The following is a 21,391-nucleotide window of genomic DNA, read 5'->3' on the forward strand; positions in this document are numbered from 1 at the left end:
GCTTTTCGTGACTAGCAATGCTATTGCTCCAACGCTTCGCAAGCATGTGGGGAGGGATCGCGCTACCGTATCTAGCTGAGCGCTGTAGTAAGCTACCGGCCTGCTGGCATCACCATGCTTCTGGGTTAAGACACCTGCTGCGCAACCAGCACTCTCTGTTCCGTACAGCTCAAAGGGTTTCCCATAGTCAGGCATACCTAATGCCGGTGCCTGTGTTAGGCACTGTTTTAGTCTTTCAAATGCCATCTCAGATTTGTCTGTGTGCGAGATCCGATCAGGTTTACTTGATGAGACCATCTCCTGCAAAGGTAGGGCTAGTATGGAAAAACCTGGGATCCAGTTACGGCAATACCCACACTTTCCTAAAAACGTTCTGATCTGTTGCTGGGTTTGTGGCAGGGTCATGTCACGAATTGCTTGAATTCTATCAGCGGTAAGGTGTCTCAGTCCTTGTGTTAGACAGTGTCCCAAATACTTCACACGGGTCTGGCATAATTGTAACTTGTCTTTGGAAACCTTGTGTCCTGTGTCTGAAAGATGAAACAGGAGCTGTTTCATATCTCTCAGGGACGCTTCCAGTGAATCTGAACACAGTAGTAAATCGTCCACGTACTGTATCAATACTGATCCACTCACTGGTTGGAAAGACTGTAAACAATCATGCAGAGCTTGTGAGAAAATACTTGGACTGTCTATGAAACCTTGGGGTAAGCGAGTCCATGTATATTGAACTCCTCTGTATGTAAATGCAAATAAGTATTGACTGTCAGGGTGCAGAGGTACCGAGAAGAAAGCGGAGCAGAGGTCAATCACAGTGAAAAATTTGGCAGTGGGAGGGATTTGCATTAGGATGACAGCTGGATTTGGCACTACGGGGAATTGACTCTCAACTATTTTGTTGATCCCTCTTAGATCCTGCACTAATCGGTAACCCCTCCCCCCACTCTTTTTAACAGGGAAGATGGGACTATTTGCAGTGCTGGACGTCCTTACCAGAATGCCCTGTTGTAGCAAGCGCTCTATTACAGGGTAAACTCCTAACTCCACCTCTGGCTTCAGAGGATATTGTGGGATTTTTGGAGCTATCCTACCATCTTTTACTTGCACAACTACTGGGGCTACATTTGCCATCAATCCAGTGTCTTGTCCATCTTTGGTCCAAAGTGACTCTGGTATCTGGGAAATCATTTCTTCTACCTTGGACGGACACCTATTTACAACAACAGTGTGTGACATTAATCTTGTTGGGGAGTCTAGCATATCTTGCGCTTCCTGAGCGTGGTTTTCGGGTATGTCCAAGAACACACCTTCAGGAGTACAGTATATGACGCATCCCATTTTGCACAGTAAATCTCTCCCTAAGAGATTAGTTGGAGCCGATGCAGCCAGCAGGAAAGAATGCTTGGTATGCAAAGGCCCTATCGTAATCTCTGCGGGTTTGCTTAAAGGGTAGTGCTGTACTACTCCTGTTACTCCCATGGCTGGAATTGTTTTACCAGTGGTTCTCATGCCCACGGTCGAATTTATCACTGACTTGGCCGCCCCCGTATCTACAAGGAAATTTAGAGATTTACCAGCTACATCAATTGTGACCTTGGGTTCACTTCCAAGGTTCGCAATTAATTTCACTGGCTGCAGATTACAGGTGTGGCCTTGCCCCTATGGTGCGTGGTGGCCTCCCTGTATTGCGCTGGCAGCTATTACCTGTGAAGGGGGTAAATGGGATCTATCAGTGACTTGCCAGTCTCTTTTTGGGGGATACCTTTTTGTTTCCCCTGCGTGTGGCTCATAACTCCGTCTCTGCGGTCCTTGATCCCAATTTCGTGTGTCATGTCGTTGTCTAGGGGGTTGATATGATCTTTATGCATTCTTTGATCTACTGTCTCGTGCAAAATGTCCCTCTTTATGACAGTAATAACAAGTTACCACATTTGACTTACCCACAGGGGTCGGAGATTTATACAGAGGTGGCCTTGTGGTCAGGGCCTGTATACTTACGACCATTAACTTATCACTTTGTGACTCCCTGTGTCTGGTGATATTCCATTCATGATCAACAGCGGCCTCTCTCAAAGTAGCCACCGACAGACCTCGCCAACATGGTTGGGTGGTCTGTACCCTTGTCCTTAATACTTCTTTTAAACCTTCCATTAACACAGATACTGCTACTGCTCTATGATTTACATTTGTCGTAATGTCTTCTATGCCTGTATACTTAGCCATTTCCTGTAGTGCCCGATGAAAGTAATCAGCAGCTGTTTCTCCCTCTTTTTGTTTGATGGAAAAAATGTTATTCCATTTGGCAACAGCTGGAAAATACTCTTTTAACTGTAAATTTATTCTCTTTACATTATCTTGGTTGTACACATCCGTAAGGGGTACATCTTCATCTAATTTACAGTCAGCTAAAAATCTTGCTGAGTCGACATTGGAGGGTAAACATGCCCTCAGCAATATCTGCCAGTCTTTGTTATTGGGCTCCACAGTATTTCCTAGATCTCTAATGTATTTCTGGCTAGCAGCTAGATCTTTCCTAGGATCAGGGAATTCAGACACCATTGTTCTTAATTCCATTCGGGAAAAGGGGCAGTGCATGGCGATGTTTCTGACAGGAGTGACTCCTGAAATGTCAGTTTTCCCATTTGGCACTGCTATTACCCTAACGGGATTAAGTCCAATAACATCCTTCTGAGTAGATTCTACAATATGTGGTGAAATGGTTTCAGCATAGTGTATGGTGCCGTACTTACCAGATGATACGACCTCACCTGTCCCTCCGCTAGGGGGCTTTGACGCTAATCTTACGGGTTGGGCCGTGCCCACTGTTGTTTCTGCTATGGTGGCTGCTAGAGAGAGTGCCGATATTGTTGTTGGCTCATCCTCTTGATCACACTCCTGGGGAAAGTTTAAAACAGGGTACAGCTTTCACGGATTAGTATTTGCATCAATAATCTTAGTCACACTATTCTTAACATTTATACAGTTACTAAGTGCATGTTTATCATTCACCAGTGTGCCATTCTCTGTGACCACCTGCTCTCCCGTTATGTATGGTGGCGGTGGCGCCGTGGCTATCAGTTTCTTGATAGGGTTAGATCCAGCCGCCTGAGCCAATCCTCTCTGTATTTCACCCTCCTGCTGCCATAACTGTAAATAGTCATAATGTTTGATCCGTCTCTTTGCAGATTTAATGAGACATATCCTTCTCCTTAGATTTTGTAACACATCTGGGCTAAAACTGCCTACCCGTGGGAACTTTTCCCCATCGTGCACAGTCATTCTTTCCCATTCATCGCACAAAACCTCTGTGTGTGATCCGTATTTCTCACACATTACATACCTTGCCGACCCGATTGGTCGGTTTACTAAGTCAACCCGAACCGAGGTTGATCGCCCCCTACCTGAACAACTGGCCCCCATCTTTGCAGGTGTTGCTTTCACTACCTCTGACCTTCAAATCAGGGTCTTCAGCGAACCCTTACAAAAACCAAGATGTCCTGGGTAGGCCGGCGGCGGAGTTTACCGAGTACTCCACTCACTCGCCCACGTCGACCAATACGCCCACACACTGCTTTAGCGCTGGCGTACTCAACCTAGGGCCCCTGCGACCTGAACCTCTATTTACTGGAACATGTGGGTGTGATCCGAAGAGCACTTAACCCAAACCAGTAACTATTGGTTGTTGGATAGTTCCCAAGTGACTAGCGAACTTCCCTTAAAATAAAAAAAATTACACAAATCACGTTAGAATGTACAAATAGCGTTTATGACCCCTCTGCGTACGCAAATGGTACTGGGTCAAGTTACTAACTAATGCACACAAGTACGTGCGGTACAATCGTTCTGCACATAAGCAACTAATCTTATGTGCGGAGCGACCAGTGGAATCGAAAATTGTGGCTGCGAATTCCTTCAGCCTGAGCTTAATGGCCTATATGGGTACCGCACCAACCCTTCCTGGTGTTGTGCTCCTTTACTCTTTATCTATAGCGGACTTCTTAGTCTGCTGTACCTGGACCTCCTGGTCTGTCTGGACCTCCTGGTCTGTGCTACAGTAGACCTCCTGGTCTGCTATACTCTAATGCTCTTTTTTTAAATGTTTAACAAGGGATGCCTCCCAAGCCACCATGCAGTCACTTACACGTATGTACCTTCTCGAGAACTCGATGATTTCCTTGGTTCAAACCCCCCAAAATTAGAAACTTATATATATGTATACACACTCTTTCACCTCATATACACTTTACTTTCGTTTCTGCGCAGAAATCCCTTTCATTCAGTAACACAGTTTAGTCCAGATGAGTTGCAAATTAGAGGAGGATCTATTAGCTTAAAATTTTTGGACACTGAAATTGACTTGCGCTATTATCGCGTTGCCTCCTTTTCGCCTATTTAAAATAATACTATCGTGTGATTTGTATTATGTGGGCGTACCCAGACGCTCCGTTGCGTAATATACGCTCCGTGCGTCGACCCTTGCATCGCGTACACTCGTTCTGCCCCTTGTTAGAGACACGTGTACGTAAGCCAGGTATGTCCACAGTAACACAACTAACACATTTATCAATGTAAATGACCTTTAACTGTAATCATCTACTGAACACCACACAAAACTTCCTTGTATTTTAGGCAAGCCGTATGCGTGTTTTACAAATTACTTCCTTACGTATTAATATTACTTTTAACTACCAATAGCAACAAATCTTTCTCAGCACGTTATCAATTGTGAAATGGCAAACAGGAAGGTGATATGTGAAAATACACAAATGAAAAGAGATACAGTTGTGTGCGTGCGTGCGTATGTACGCAAAACAGAAATAAACAGGTTTAAAAAGACAATAGCGTATTGTTCTTACCTCCGGTTCCGGATCCCACCAGCACTCCTTCAACCTAACGAAACAGACGCTTATCTAGCCAGCACTACTGTATCCCGATACGAAGGGATACTGCCTTCCCGCCCTTGCTGACAGATAACGTTTGTTTTCGCTAGTGCGGATATGTGGAGGACGGACGAGCCGCCAATTGATAATGTTGATTTTGATTACCTTATAAACTTCACTATATGGGTAAGAGACACAGTACGCAATTGGCGTATGGGGTACCGTAAGGGTACGCACTTAGCGTAGCATGCGCTCGGCCGTGATCGAAACGCACATGCGGTACGCTCGCTCACAGCTTAATGCGTGGTGTCGAGCACGCTATAGGCGAGCGACTACCGTAATGCTACGCTACCAGCGTAGCGGACGCTCGAGACCACGAGGAGATCACGAGCGGCGCAGACGCTCACAAGATGATAATCAGTAAACCTTGAATGTAACACACAGAAAGGATACTCTTATACTGTAAACCTTGTACTGAGACACTGTAGCGATATAACGCTGCTTAACCTTGTTAACTCTAAAGCTGTTTGAGCGATCGAGGCGCTCCTATTACCCTCTGCAATGTAATGAACACACGATACTGTGCTAAGGATCCAACACCTTTACTAACAAGCTTTTAGTTGTTATATCGAAAAGGGGTAAAACAGTTTACAAGTCATACACTACAAGCTAACATATAATTCTAACAGAATATCTAGACAGAAATATACAATAACGTTACAATCTTAAACTAAACGGAGAGAGAGAGAGAATGTGGCCAATACAAACAAAGAGCGAGATAATCACAGAGAATTACTTACACACACTGGGAACGATCGCAGCGCAGCCTGGTACCAGCTCCGAGTTAGTCAATATGAAAACCGTTTGTGGAGAGTGGGTGAGCTGCCCAGGCTGGCTGATCTTATATACACTGAGTACAGTATACTACAAAGGGATCTACAATCTCATTGTTCATTGGACACAGGAATGTCTCCTCGCATCATATCAAAAGGTCATAGGTTAGTTTGAACAGGTGGGCTGTGACTATTTCAAACAGCTCAGGTGGGAGGGAATCTCCGGATTCCCGCCGCATGGATAATGAATCGCAAATATATGAAATGTCCAGAATCTACTAATGGCCATAACTATACGCAGGAGCGATTAATCTTTACCTAACCAGCACCGGATTGTAGCTATTAAAATGTTCTTTAATTAGGTACCAGACACAGCTGTTCAAACCCTGTCTGACCCTTCGTACCATACAAAGAGGGATTCCCAAGTCCGTGGACAAGTCACATTAAACAAACTTACAGTTATCACTAAGGGAAACATTATCTATAAAACATACTATGTGGTGTTATTATTTAATGATTGAGTCGCCCGCTAGACGCACACAAACTCTACCGTAAATGCACATACTACGCGCTCGAGCGCATGGCCGAGGCGCCATCACGCGGCTGCGAGTATCCGCACGCACGGGAGAGAATGTGCACGTGCAGCAGGCACGCGCATGAGGTGAATATATGGCAACGTGCAGCGTGATATTTTTCTGACTTTGACAGTATCTAGCTCAATAATATACAATTATTCACTTTAAGCATATCTTCCAACTTTCATACATAAGGAGGAAGCGGAGCTTAGGATAAAGGGGGCGTGGCCTCATGGCACCCCCGACCACTCTGAGATGCTGGGCTGCCCCCAGGCTCTGTCTACACTGTGGGCATCTGTTCACCTGCTGCCTACCTATGGGTGGTATGCTTTAAGAATTTTAGCAGCAAGTACAAGGCAGAATCAGAATGTCATAGCTTTACAGCCAATATTATTAGTAAGTTAATACTTTATAATTAGGCTTTTACAGAGCACTTTAATTTGTCCCTTAATTAATTTAGAATGCATCAACTCTGACCTAAAGTAGTGTTCATTTAGCTGCATATAGAAGGGCAACTTTTGTACTGAAGTGATGGGAAATAGCTGAAATATTATTAATTGCATCCATTGTGAGGTTTGGGTTTGTAGTAGAATATTACTACAGGTTGAGTATCCCTTATCCAAAATGCTTGGGACCAGAGGAATTTTGGATATGGGATTTTTCCGTATTTTGGAATAATTGCATACCATAATGAGATATCATGGTGATGGGACCTAAATCTAAGCACAGAATGCATTTATGTTACATATACACCTTATACACACAGCCTGAAGTCAATTTTAGCCAATAATTTTTATAACTTTGTGCATTGAACAAAGTGTGTGTACATCCACACAATTCATTTATGTTTCATATACACCTTATACACACAGCCTGAAGGTCATTTAATACAATATTTTTAATAACTTGTGTATTAAACAAAGTTTGTGTACTTTTAGCCATCAAAAAACAAAGGTTTCAGTATTTCACTCTCACTCAAAAAAGTCCGTATTTCGGAATATTCCGTATTTCGAAATTTGGATATGGGATACTCAACCTGTATTACTATTATAATTGGGAGAAAATCTATAAATCCAGCATAAAACTGTGTTTTTGCTGGAGATAGGGCTTCTCTCTATTTACCAAGCCCTAAAGCTGGCAAATCTATAGTTGGGTATCATAGCCGCCTATCTTCTTCATGCAAAGCACATATAGTACAGTATAAGCCTATTTATAGGAAAGTGGTGGTGCCTCTACCTCCACAGTATTGTGTCAGGGTGGTGATAGCAGCATTGATAGTGGAAGAAATGCCACTGCATCCTGCTAGCAGAGTGTCTGGAGCTGGGCGGCACTCTACAATTATGTTGCTGGCCCCTCCCATTCATGTGACATCACAGGGAGAGTGATGGCGCCAGGGAGCACTGCTCTGGTGGTGCCCGGGAATGCCTGGTTATGCATGCACAGAAGAGACCCAGACTGGCAAGCATAGAGGCAGGGATGGGCATTGCAAGCCTGGCATTAAATGGTTGCCCAGTTTCTGACCTCAAATCACGTGATGCTATGGCTACTAGCCATTGCATTACAACCATTCATATAACTATCAATGGGTTTAGTGCGGGCATGTGCAGAAGCATTCAGAACTCCACGCATGCACATATTAGTGAGATGCAGGCACCACTTCTGGATGTCTGTAGATGCACGAGCAGCAGACATCAGATGGGCATCGGAAAGCTGCATCCGATGGCTAGCAACCACCGACTACCCGAAATTCCATAGACAAAAGTGCTTCCATTGAACAGGAAACATTGATGGTTGCTAACCATTGGCTTCCGATGTCCATTTCTTTCATCAACGCTTATGATGAAATAGACCCCTAAGACATCTTAGAATGTCTTAGGGGTCATCGTACAATGAGATCACTTGATGGAAAGCAGCAGCTATTATACAGTATGGTGTATCCAGATTATCTTTGAGAAGAGCTCAACACTTTTATCTGATGAATGATAAAGACTGAAAAACAGTATTATCTATTATTGCAAGCTTTTGAATCCTTTAAATAAAGGTACGTCGCAATTACAATTTTTTCATGCATTAAATTTAAATAGCCTGAGAGAGTTCTGCTTCTGAATCCTTGCTATGAAGTGATAATTAACACAGCTATTAATAAAACAACACGGGCATACCTGAAGCAAGGATTAAAGTAAGACTCTAGAGAGGATTACAGAGTGTCTACAGGTTTTGTCTTCAAAATTGTTAGGCTAATATTGTTTAAGACATTAACGGGCATATTTATTAATATTATTGTTTACTAAAATAATGTGAAAAAAGGTTTGTTTCACTAAAATGTATTAAAAGTTTGTTTGTTTTTATAATCAGAGCGCATGCTTGTAATGAGAACTGCAATCTGGCCAAAGTTACAAAATTAAAAAAGTAAAAAAATACAGAGGGGAGCCCTGTGATAATAACGCTATCCTGGCACAGTGTTATCCACAGTCCCCACCAGCTCCATTCTCCGCTCTGACATTCGGAGCAGAGTTGGGAGTAAGTGCCAGTGATCAGCCATGTGTGTCTAGTAAGACCACAGGCTGATCAGCTTTAAAAAAAAAAGTTCACACTCGGACACACTGCCAAGTGTGACCTCGCCAGTGCTACTCCGCATGTCCCCCCCCCTCCCTCCCTCCCTACCCGGCACCTACGAAGTGCGTTACTCTCAGGTCATCTGATCGCCAGCTTCCTGCACTGTGAGCCCGGTCATCTGATGTCTACTGTAAACCGGCATCTCAGTTTACAACAGACATCAGAGGGTCACAGAGCTGGAAGCCGGTGATCAGATGTCCTGAGCTTGAGTAGCGCACTTGGTAGGTGCGGGGGGGGGGAGACACATGCTCGGTAGCACTGGCGAGGTCACACTCGGCAGTGTGTCCGCATCAGAGCAATGATGAATTGCCCAGACACCCTTTTGTGATCAAAAACGTAATTTTTGGGGTGTCGCCCAGCATAATGGATAGGCCTCTTAAGCCTTGGTGATGATTTGTTATTTAGGATAATTGCACCTACAGTAAATGCTAGATAGATAGGGGCCTATTTTATTTAATAATATTGCAGGTTGTCCCCCCAGATCACCCATTTTTGGGGTAAGGGAGGGGGTTCCCACATGTATTAAGATTTGTCAGCAAATATCGCCAGTATATAGTGGGGTCCCTCCATTTCTGACAGCTGAAACAATCTCCATAGGCCATGGGGTGGCTGCTAGGCTGTCGGATTTACCAAGCTCCAGAATAATTGACCCTGACAGCTAACGCCATCCTCTTGAGACTATGCCACTACACTGTAACTACTGTAGACCATGATCTTTATAATACAGAAATGATCCACCCTGACCACCACATATGCTCAGTCACCAGAACGTATATGTGCAGTAGCGCTGCAAGGTCCTGTTAGAGGAGTGAAGGCATCACTTTGCTTCTAAAGCCAGGTACAAATAGTCTACATCATGCACTGTGTACCGGTGATTCCACGCTCTCACAGGGTCATTAGCGACATCCTCCGGTCAGCCCTGCTGCCGGGTCGACAAGTTATCGCTAGCGACCTAGTGCACTTTAAATGAAGGGCGGAACAATATGTAATTCCGTCCTTCACATGTGTATGGCCAATCTCCACTGGTGCGGGACGAGGGGGGATTTGGCTCAACCATCGGGGCGATTGCCCGTCAATCTAGTGTGTAAAGGCAATTACACATCACAATGATTAGATCCGTTCAGAGCCCCTGTCTATGGATGCAATTTACTGTACATACTGGCAAATCTTAGTTTCTTATTGCCAAAAATAGCATTAATATGAAATGACAATTAATAAATATGATTGAATGATAGCTTGATCTAAATCCAGCAATACTGTTTCCATGCATTAGAAGGAAGGCTCTTTTTTCTTTTTCTTTTTCTTTTTCTTTTTGTTATGCTACTGCACTACTAAAAATGTCCATGTGTCCCATTTGAATGTTCTCTTACCCTCCCCGAACAGACTGTAACAAGCAGGAACATCTCCCAGAACAGAGGAATGTTTGATAACTAGCACAGCGCCTTTAAGTGCAACAAGAGATGGCACCTTACATTTCACTGTTTGTCTCTGATTAGCCGGCTGCTTTTTGTGTCGTGACTTTTTGTCTTTGTCCGTTAAGCTGCATTTATGCCGTTATTTGAATCTTGCTTACATCTTCACTCTCGTTTGAATTACCATGAATAAAAAGTGGATAGAACAGGAACCACGTGTCCTGGAGTCATGTAACCAGGTTTATATAATGCATGGTGATAGAATAACTTGGCATTACTTTGAACTAAAAACAATGTCTCTCCGTCTCCTCATTGCTAGCGCGGGCTGCCTATTATTTCAGTGTAACTTCCCAATCTGTGCCGCGTTCAATAATTTAAATTCACACCTGAAACTTTTCTACTGAGGTAACGCCACTCAAAGGTTTCTGTATTTATCATCGGATCTGCTTGGCCTTGTAAGCGCCCTTCATTAATAACCTATTTAAATGCAGGCTGTGCATGCAGAAAAAGCAAATGGAATTAATTAGGTCCTTCAATGTGGAACTATTTTCAGATTTTAAAACTGGCAAATGAACCAGCGAAGTGTCTCAGTTTTGAGATTCTTATTATTCTTTTTGATCTATCGCACTTCCTAGCTTTTGTTTTCCATTATATATTTTATTTCGTAAAAGGGGATAATTTCAGCCTCTCTCTGGATTGCCTTCTCCTGGTCAGTAGATTGGTGATTGACTGCTTTTTTTTTTTTTAATCTGTTTATTTTGATTTTCATGGAATATAAGGCAAAACATGAACAAATCGTCAGCATTTGATGAAGTAAACAATTAGATCATGTAGGTGGGTACATCAAACTATATCAGAAAGTAAACATTCGATATCATCTGAGTATGGGAACAGAGGTAATACTCCAGTAACTACATCATACTCTACAATCCTGTAGTCATTAATGATATGAAAATCGTTAAAGCTCTTACTCCAAGAACAAGTCATAAAGCATAGGGTAACATTAATAAGAATAGTACTCGAAGTTACAAGAGTATGGAGGTAGAAGAAGGCACCTATACCCACAGTTCAGGTACTCAATATTTGTACCATAGTAACCCATAAGAAGATATTCCCTGAAACTAAACAGTAGAAACATCATTCGAAAATCTATTTTAATATGAAGATAAGAAAAAAGTTTAGAAAGAGAAAGAAGAAGAAGAGGGCAGGGAAGTACACTAGGGTAAATAGGGAAGGAGGGTAAAGATGCTCTTAACAATAAAATCGAGGAAAGATAGCAGTGAATGTACCATTCTCCTGGCAGGGTGTGGATGGGTTCAACTTTAGGTCATAACAGCATAAACGACACGGATGATCATGAGGTAGGCTCTTCTAACAGTTTCCTATGGAGGAACCATTCGGTATGTTCAAAGACCTTAAATATCTGGGCCTGTGTGGACTGATCCCGCGACTCTATAGAGACCCCATTTCTTGTACAAAGTATTAACCCCAACCTCTATATTGACTTTAACCGATTTCCTGTCGTAATATAGTATCTGTATAAGTTTACCATGAACTTCCACCAGTGTAGGGGAAGAGGACAATAACCAGTGAGAAAGGATAATTTTCTTTGAGACCGTTACCAAAATAGTGAGAAATGGTATAATTCGCCGTTTCCCAGGTCCCAAAGTCCAGTCAGAAAAATTTGCACACAAACAAGATAGGGGTGTTGCTGTTACACATATATTCAGGAGCTTATTAATGTAGGCCAGAAGTTTGTTCCAAAAACGTCTAATCAGACCGCACTCCCAAAACATATGGTAGAAGGAAGCCGTACGTACATGACATTTGGGGCATTCCCCAGTTTCCGTGGGGTGGAACCTAGCATGTTGACTCTGGGAAATATAGGCTCTCTGTAGAGGTGGACCTCCTGTAAGTAAGGTGAAGCCAGGGCTTTAAGGGTAGAGACATAATGATCACTGAGTGGGTGATGACTAGTCAGGCTAGGTATATCCTTGCACCATTGGGTAAGTAGTCTATCCCATCTACATTCTGTTGTACTAGATGTCAGAATAGAATATATTTGTCTAATGCTTGTCGGGCCCGTTCTATGTGTATTAAGCGAGAGCAGTAGTGGGTTAGAAGGTGGAGGGGCTTCATGTGGATTAGTAAACATGTGATTGACTGAGCCTAAATAGTGTCGTGTCTGGAGGTACATGAAAAAATGAGAATGGGGTAGGTCAAATTTCTCTTGGAGTGATGAGAAGGAATACATAGAGCCTCCCGGGTCAAATACTTTGGAAGAGTTAGAGTCCTTTCTCTTTCCAGAGCCGGTAATTTGAGTTAATGAGAGAGGGGGGAAAAGCTGGATTACCCCATAGCGGAGTGCATATGGATTTCTCGGGATTACATTTAAATTTCTTGTGTAAAGAGCGCCAGTTATAATAGATATCACGAAAAAGGGGGTTGGTGAGGATGTGGTTCGGGACCAGTGAGGGCTCGGACAGGAGCATTGCCCCCGGGGAGTAAGGAGTGAATAGTGCCTCATCTAAAGCAGAGTCTGTAAAGAGTTCCCTGTCAAACAGCCAGTCAGCAGCACATCTAAATAAAGACGCCATTGAGTAGGACGCGTAATCGGGAACACCGAATCCACCTGCGGATTTAGGGGCCATCAATTTATCCAAAGCGATGAATGCTTTTTTGCCTTTCCATAAGAACCTCGACATAACTTTCCGTAAATATTGAATGTCATGCTTAGTAAGGCGGACTGGGAGCATCTGCATGAGATAAAATATTTTTGGAAAAACTATACTCTGTAACACAGCTATTCTCCCTAACAGGGACAGGGGCAACAATTTCCAACCATCCAATAGCGTGGTGATACGTGCCAGGACAGGAGGGAAATTTTCCTCATATAGTCTGGAAAGGTTCGCTGGGATTTGAATCCCTAGGTATGTAATCTTTGTGTGGGCAATTTTGAATGAAAGAGACGGGAGAAGTGTGGAAATGGTACGGGAGGAGGGGCCTAAGGGTAAAAGTTCTGACTTGGCCACATTAATCCTATACCCCGCCCTAATTCCGAATGTCTGTATCAATCCAAGGATCTCTGGGATAGAGGTCGACGGATCTGAAACAAATAATAGCATATCATCTGCAAAGAGGGCAAGGCAGAGGTCAACATCTCCAATTTTAATTCCCTTAATTACACTCGATTGGCGTAAGGCTATCGCCAGGGGCTCCAGTGCTATTGCAAATAGTAAGGGCGATAAAGGGCAGCCCTGTCTGGTACACCTCTGGATCTCAAAGGGAGAAGAGAGAACTCCATTACAGGATATCTAGGTTTGTGGAGCCGTGTAGAGAAGTTTTAAAAGATTTACAAAATCTGCAGGGAAGCCAAAGTGTAGGAGTATGGAAAAAAGATGGTCCCAGTCCACCATATCAAACGCTTTTTCCGCGTCGAGTGAGAGAATAACTGGAAGAGAGGAAGGAGTAGTTGAAGAGGAAGAGGAAGCATAAATGGCAGATAGTACTCTCCGTACATTGATCTCCGAGTGTCTGCCCCAGATGAACCCAGTTTGATCTTTATGTATGATATGAGGGAGTAATAATTGAATCCGATTAGCTAAGATTTTAGTGAGTAGCTTGTAATCAAGATTTAACAGCGAAATTGGACGATATGATCCCGGTTGGGATAAGTCTCTACCAGGTTTGGGGAGGACTTTGAGGATGGCAGTGTTGAAATGTTTGGGGAGAGTGTCAGAAGACAAAATCGCATTAAGGACAGACACCAGGGTGTCTCCTATTCGAGATAGAAGAATTTTATAAAAATCGGCACTAAAGCCATCAGGGCTCGGTGCCTTGTCCCTGCCAAACCGTCCAATGACACTCCGGACTTCCTCTAATGAAATAGGAACTAGCAATGGTGATACCATGGAAGAATGAAGCTGGGGAACAGAAAGATTATCCCAAAAGTCTTTGGGCCATGGCGACTGGGTGGGAGGAGTGGAAAGGGAGGAGCCTGAGGGAGAGGAATATAAGTCCTTGTAAAATGATTTCATAACATCAGAGATCTCCTGATTATTAGTAGTTAAAGTGCCAGCGGGGGTATGCAAAGGATGAGTTACCATGGGAGGGCGGGAACCAGTGAGGAGTGTCGTCAACAACTTGCCCGTTTTATTGCCAAATTTGTAGAACCGATAGTTCACCGAGAATGAATATCTATTACCCATGGAAGACATGAATTCATCAAAGTGTTCTTTGGCTTCGATGTATATGAGGCGATTTTGAGGAGTCGGAAAAGATTTGTATTGCTGATAGGCTGCCGACAGGGGTCTCTGAAACTCTAAATACTGAGAGGCATATTTCTTATTGGTGGCTGAGACAATAGGATATGATGTCTCCCCGGAGGACCGATTTTGCAGTCATCCAGAATAAAATTGGATCTTCATCCAAGTGGGATGTATTGTTAGTTTTAAAGGCCTCCCAAGAGGATTCCAATCTTTGTTGAAATTACAGGGAGTGTGCGAGATATGAGGGGAATCTCCACAATCTAGGAGAGGGGGATACGTCTGGAAAATGAAGTGTAGCAGTAACTAGGGCATGATCCGATAAGGAAATTGCCTCAATTTGCGAATCTGATACATTCGGTAATAGAGAATGGGATAATAAAATATAGTCTATCCTAGATAGCGTGTGGTGGGCCGCTGAGAGGCACGTGTATTCCCTCTCTGTGGGGTGTAAGGCTCTCCAGATATCTACCGTCTGTAGGCTGTCAGCTAATAGAGGGACCCCAAATTTGGGCAATGAAAGAGGTCTTGTCGGTGTATGGGATCGGTCTAAATAGGAGGAGGAGATAAGGTTCAAATCTCCGCAGAGTATTAAGGGGTCTGTGAGAAGGGGGGTCAATTTGGCGAGTAAGGATTGAAAGAAACTCTTGGAATAAACATTGGGTGCATAGACGTTACATAGTGTATAGACTCTACCATTAATCTTAACAGACATTATCACTTAACGACCCTCAGGATCAATAACAGTGGACAGGACTTCAGTGGGCATAGAACGTTTCACCAATATAACAACCCCTCTAGTCTTAGAATTGAAAGAGCTAAAACCCAAAACCCGCCAGTTCAGTGCATTCAATTTTGCCGTTTCCTCTGGAGTTAGGTGCGTTTCTTGGAGGAATGCCAGGTCTATTTGCTGTTTACCCAAATACAGGAGTATTTTCCGTCTCTTTGCTGGGGAATTAAAGCCCCCGACATTCCAAGATCACACCATCAGATCAGGCATAATTCAGAGGAAAAGGCAAAACAGAGGAATTGTATGCTGTCCGCATAAGAGGCATGAACATAATCACCTTCCTGAGGAGGAGGGGGGGGGGGGAAAGAGGGAGGAGGGGAGAGACAAAACAAGAGGAGAAAAGAAGAAATAGAAAAAGAAAGCAGTAGTAAATAACAGGCCATACAATTGAAAATGTGATACTTCAATAAATAGCCGATACTTCTGTGACCAGTGACCTCCGGTCAACAAGCATGGGCGAACACCAGCGGTAGCGGTCCCGCACCCTGGCATTAAGTGGTGTGCACCAGCAGTAACGGAGGAGCCCCCCCCCCCCCCACCGCGATGTACGTAAACAAATCCCACCCAGAAACTCCTAGTAATTAAGCTATATAACCAAATGCTCCAAAAAACAGCATATTATAAGCGAGATGCAGTGAGCAGCATGTAGTAGAAGACCTGTGGCTAATGTAATGAATAAGGCGATATAACCATTAAAGTTCAGCATAATGGGGTATATCCCAGCCAACATAAAAAGTTACCCAATTTGCATCTGTAGAATAAGCATGTAAGTAAGAACATTTAAAAAAGAAATAGAAAAATCGGTCAAAACAGAATCTAAGAACAGGCAGAGCAATTGCGGAGTAGCGGCGGCTACAGTAGTATCCGTGCGTAATTGTTGCCATAACAAAACGAACCAGGGCAGTCCATGTGAAATGAATGACTAGACCGCAGGGGGATAGTTAGTAGTACACGGTCAAGTTGTCGCTGAGGGGAGATCAGAAATGTCCGCGTTGTCTTCTCTGGATACATTACGGAGGTAGGCCATCGCGTCAGCAGGCGACAGAAAATCTTTATGGGAGGTACCCTCATAAATGCGCAAGCGAGCGGGGTAGAGCAGGCCAAACTTGCGACCCTCTGAAACAAGTTGAGTGCAAATGGGGGAAAAAGCTTTGCTGGCCCGGGTCAATTCCACCGAATAGTCCTGGAATATGAAAAGCTTGTTACCCTCCTATTGGATATCTCTCATTTTGCGAGATGCGGACCAGAATGCTAATTTATGAAGGTAGTTCAGACATCGGAACAAAGTTACACGTGGGCGCGGTCTGTTGGGGGTGGGCACAGGACCCACACGGTGTACTCTCTCAATTACTAGATCACTGCATTCCCGTTCTATATTTAAAATTGCAGGAAGGGTAACACGGACAAAATGAGCCAGCGCCGTGCCTTTAAGTGATTCCGGCAATCCCACAAGTCTGATATTATTTCTTCTTGAGCGATTTTCCATATCATCTAATTTATTCCAAATCTGATAGTTCTCAGTAGTAAGAGATTTCACTGAGTGGTGCAGCCCTTCTATGTCATGTGTAGCAGCCTGCAGTTGAGATTCAGTGTGTGAGACTCTCTGCTGTAAGTGCTGCAGCTGTGTTGTAATATCACTGACAGCCTGTGAAAGCAGGGGAGCCATAGTGGCTTTTATAGCTGCCACAACGTCCCCATATGTTACAGGGGCCTCCGGATCTCGGCATACCTGTGAGCCTGCATGGTCAGTCCCCTCCGCCGCGGCTTTCTTGGAGGCAGGAGTGGTGACTTCAGGTCCAGCGCCATATTGCTGCCCGCGCGGCGCTTCTCCAGCCTCGCGGCTGCGCCAGCGGGGGGCTGTGGAGCCGCGGTTACGGGCGTCACAAAACGATCCATAGTGATCGCGGGTCTCGCCGGAGGTAGTCTGGGCGGTGTGGAGGCTGTAGCAGCCTTGAAAAGGTTAGATGTAACGGGCTGCAGGACGGAGCTCCGGTGCTGAGAGACTCACTCCATGGGTCCCGGAACCGGAAGGTGATTGACTGCTTTATTTGTACAACTTTTCTTTTAAAGAGCCCTATTAAAATAATTAGGTGTTCCTTCCTTCATATCGCCCAGTGAAGTTGGGTGCAAATGTGCATGAGGAAATTACATTTTGTTGCCTATTTCCAGATCTGTGAAAATCTAAGAATCTCCGATTTCCTGTCTTGCTTATCAATAAGCGGAATGATATTCCTAATCTATAGACGCTGCATTGCCGCCTGGTACATCAGTTGCACCATGGGAACTGTGAAAGTTTAGGTAGGGTGACATCTGGAGAGAACTTAGGATGCTTAGGGGGCTCACTTGACCATGGTCCTAGCTACAGAGCCTTCTCAGTCCTGGCAGCCCCGTCCCCTAATTGTAATGACATCACATGTTCGGGGCGGGTCTGGCACGGGGCTCATTGTCTCCTGCTACAGCCCTGTTTCTGCCAGTAGTAGTTATACTGTTGAACCGTTAAGGGATTCTGTAATATGATGTTTTACAGGTCTTAATTGTCTAGAGGTATGTTCTTTAGCCACTGCTAGATTTCCCCGATGTCCACTAAAAGAGGTATTATCACCTGTGGTTACCAGGTCACGCAGCCATCTGGAGGCACCCTGAGAAGTTGTGCAGAGTTGTCTTGGGGCCTTCTGAGCAGAAGTTCCAACATGAGCTTCCAATTCCGTTTTAATGGAAGATAAATTAAATGTAAAAAAAAAAAGATGATTGGAGAAATAGAAACAAATACTCATTGCCAGCTTGGAGTTACTAAAATTAGTAGAAGCTCTGTTTGGGATCTGTTTGGTAGATTTAGGGTCTTAGCACGTATTAGGTGAAATAATTCTTCACTTTTACTGTGACTCAGCCTCCACAACTTATCTGGACGCCACTAATACTTATCCGAGCTCCCAGAATAATCTCATTTAGTGTAAACTGATAAGTACATTCTGTGTAGACCCAGCAAGAAGCGTTCCTTTCTTCTCCTTTGTGTGATCTCAGAATGCTGTGATAATATTGGTATTTTACTTTACTGCTCTCTTTGTCACAGTGTTTCCTGAAGCTATCAATACTGTATATATATATATATATATATATATATATATATATATATTTATTTTTACTGTGAAAAAGAATCAAATAAAAAATAGTGATTTTACAGAAAAAGACCAAATAGTCGCAATGAAAATGCAATGCACACTGTTTTCTCTCTTTTCTTCTCTTCTGCAGAATAAAAAAAATAACTGTAATAATGATTCTAATTCTCTTTCTTTCAGTGTATAAATGAGATCTGCTCGCTGTTATTGGGGCAAGACATGCTGCTGACATCACTGAAGCTATTTATTAACAGCAGTGACACCAGCCTTCATTCCAAGGCACTGGAGCTGTTAACTGCAGTTACTAAGGTAAGAGATGCCAAGCTGTAGACATTCTGATGCGCTGGCTCTATAGAGTGTTTATAATTGTAAGTCAACGCAAATTGGCCACAGTAACACACACAGAGGGTGAGCAGTGAACACATTTAACAGTATTCAACTGCGAACAGACAACTAATAATCCATAATTACCCAATACAAAATTATAGAATGACCAGTCAACAAAAAGATTGGCGGAACATAGAACTGCAGATCCAGCAACTGACAAGTGAGTGAGCATTAGTGATTATTTAGGAGCAACGGGATGAGTTGGGCCAGAACGCAAGAGTGTAGGCTTGTGAGATCTTACAGAGAAGGGGCAGACACACATAGGGTGGTGCTAAGTGTGGAGTAGAGATTGTATCAAAGCCAGAGGAGTTTGTTTGACTGGTCGGATGTTAATTTTGTTGCGAGCCAATTAACCTATTGGTATATTTTTGGATTGTGGGAGGAAACCGGAGTACCCGGAGGAAACACACCCAAGCACGGGGAGAATATACAAACTCCGCACAGTTAGGGCCATGGTGGGGTTTGAACCCATGACCCTCAGTGCTGAAGCAGTAATGCTAACCATTTCACCATCCGTACTGCCCCCCAGCAGTTACCTACAGCACCCAATCAGCTTTTAGCTATCATTTTATAGAACTTAATTGATAAGTGCTACTAGAATCTGATGGGATGATGTTGTAGGCAACTTTTTCTCTATTTAGGTTTGATACATTATTCCCAAAATCTGCAGCATGTCTTGTTGTAAACTGACGAGGTGAGTTTTGAGAGCTCATTTGAAACTTTGGGGGTTTATTTATTTGTTGGTTTGTAAAACCTGACGCTTCTGCACGATAATTTAAAGAGCAATTATGTTATTAGCCATTTCTTGGTAGTAATTGCATTGTCTTTTTAAATATCAGGCAAAAACACGATCAGAAGCCCCGGGTTGCTTCATAAATACAACCGCTTGGAGACTAGCAACATATCTTATAGGATTGTATATAGGAGTGTGTGCCACAGGTTAGGGCAACATCTTAGAGGTGGGAGTGTGAACAGACAATCTGTGTGGTAGTGAGGTTTCGGTCATTGACAGAGCAGAGGGAGTGGGATGTACTGCAGAGAGAAATTAGGTTAGATATGTAAGGCCTGATTCTGAGTCAGATCGATCTCTCAAACTGTGCTTACAGTACACCAAAGAAAGCGATTGCCAACTGTGCGTGCCCCAGACCACACTTTCCCACGCGGATGGAGACTTCAAGTGTGGATAGATGAACTGTGCATTTCTAGTTCTAGGAGTATTTCTATAGGATCCCAGTAGTGGTATAATCTTGTATGTATATGGCACATGGGGGGTAATTCAAAGTTGATCGCAGCAGCAAATTTGTTAGCAGTTGGGCATAACCATGGGGGTCATTCAGACCTGATCGCACGCTAGATTTTTTCGCTGCGCTGCAATCAGGTCAGAACTGCGCATGCGTATGCACCGCAATGCGCATGCACGCCGTACGGGTGCAAAGCGGATCGTTGCTGTGCGATGGGTTTTACAAAGAATCCATTTGCACAGCCGATCACAAGGAGATTGACAGGAAGAGGACGTTTGTGGGTGTGAACTGGCCGTCGACTTTTTGACCTGCCGACATTATAAATGTCGATATTTTGACCTTGTCGGTATTTTAAATGTCGGTATTTTGTCCATGTCGGGATTTTGTCCTTGTCGGGGTTTTGACCGTTGGTCAGTGGTCGTCGGTATTTTGACCGTCAGGATTTTGATTGTCGGTAAATTGACTGCATCCCGTCTGTGCAGGTGGTAATTAGGATAATCAGAGCCATCAGAGAGATATATAGAGCCAGAGCGTAAGCAATGAGAATGTGTCATAAAGCCACCTAGAACCAACGCCAGTAAGTCAATCAGCCCAGCCCTTACAGAGCTGATCACTGACTAGGCAGCTCTGAAATGTCATGTAACCAAGTCATAACGGAATGAGCTGCAGTCTATGGTTTAGTTTACTTTTGCTGTATTTAGAAGTTCTTCCTAGACTACTGAATCTGCTTATGATCTGGTGAGTTCAGCTGAGCTGTATCAATTCAGTTTAAAAAGATACTAGTCTGAGCTCTAAAGCTGGGTACACACTGATAGTGTATATGTACAGTATATCGCCCGTTCCATCTGACTGTGTTTATGGCTAACCCGCCGACTGCCCATACACTGGCTGCAGGGAGTCACATCACAGCTGGGTGGGCAGATTTAAATGCCCGACCATTATGATGTCTGGCCCGATATATCGCGCCAATGATTAATAAGTGTGTATGCCTGTCTAATCGTCCGCTTCGTCAACGCAATGGCGGGTTGGCAGACACATCAGCTAGGCACACACCATGCGATGGTGTGATGCGATGTAACAATACTTTGCATCCACTATACACACTAAAACATCAACTGTAAGCTGGCGCAATGCATTGTGCATGTAACTATGGCCCTCATTCCGAGTCGTTCGCTCGGTATTTTTCATCGCATCGCAGTGAAATTCCGCTTAGTGCGCATGCGCAATATTCGCACTGCGACTGCGCCAAGTATCTTTGCTATGAAGAAAGTATTTT

At 43.7% G+C, this 21,391-nt stretch overlaps 1 protein-coding gene across 3 annotated transcripts in view; it reads left to right on the forward strand.

Annotated features, from left to right (window-relative positions):
• The window catches only part of NBAS (NBAS subunit of NRZ tethering complex), a 1,316,984-nt gene that overhangs the window by 1,202,036 nt on the left and 93,557 nt on the right, over positions 1-21,391 (forward strand). For all 3 annotated transcript variants that reach the window (XM_063915380.1, XM_063915382.1, XM_063915381.1), the window contains one exon: positions 18,668-18,796. In XM_063915380.1, the coding sequence (XP_063771450.1) occupies positions 18,668-18,796 (129 nt within the window). The remainder of the gene's footprint in view (positions 1-18,667; positions 18,797-21,391) is intronic.

This window comes from Pseudophryne corroboree, chromosome 4 (assembly GCF_028390025.1).
Source record: "Pseudophryne corroboree isolate aPseCor3 chromosome 4, aPseCor3.hap2, whole genome shotgun sequence".
Lineage (NCBI taxonomy): Eukaryota > Metazoa > Chordata > Amphibia > Anura > Myobatrachidae > Pseudophryne > Pseudophryne corroboree.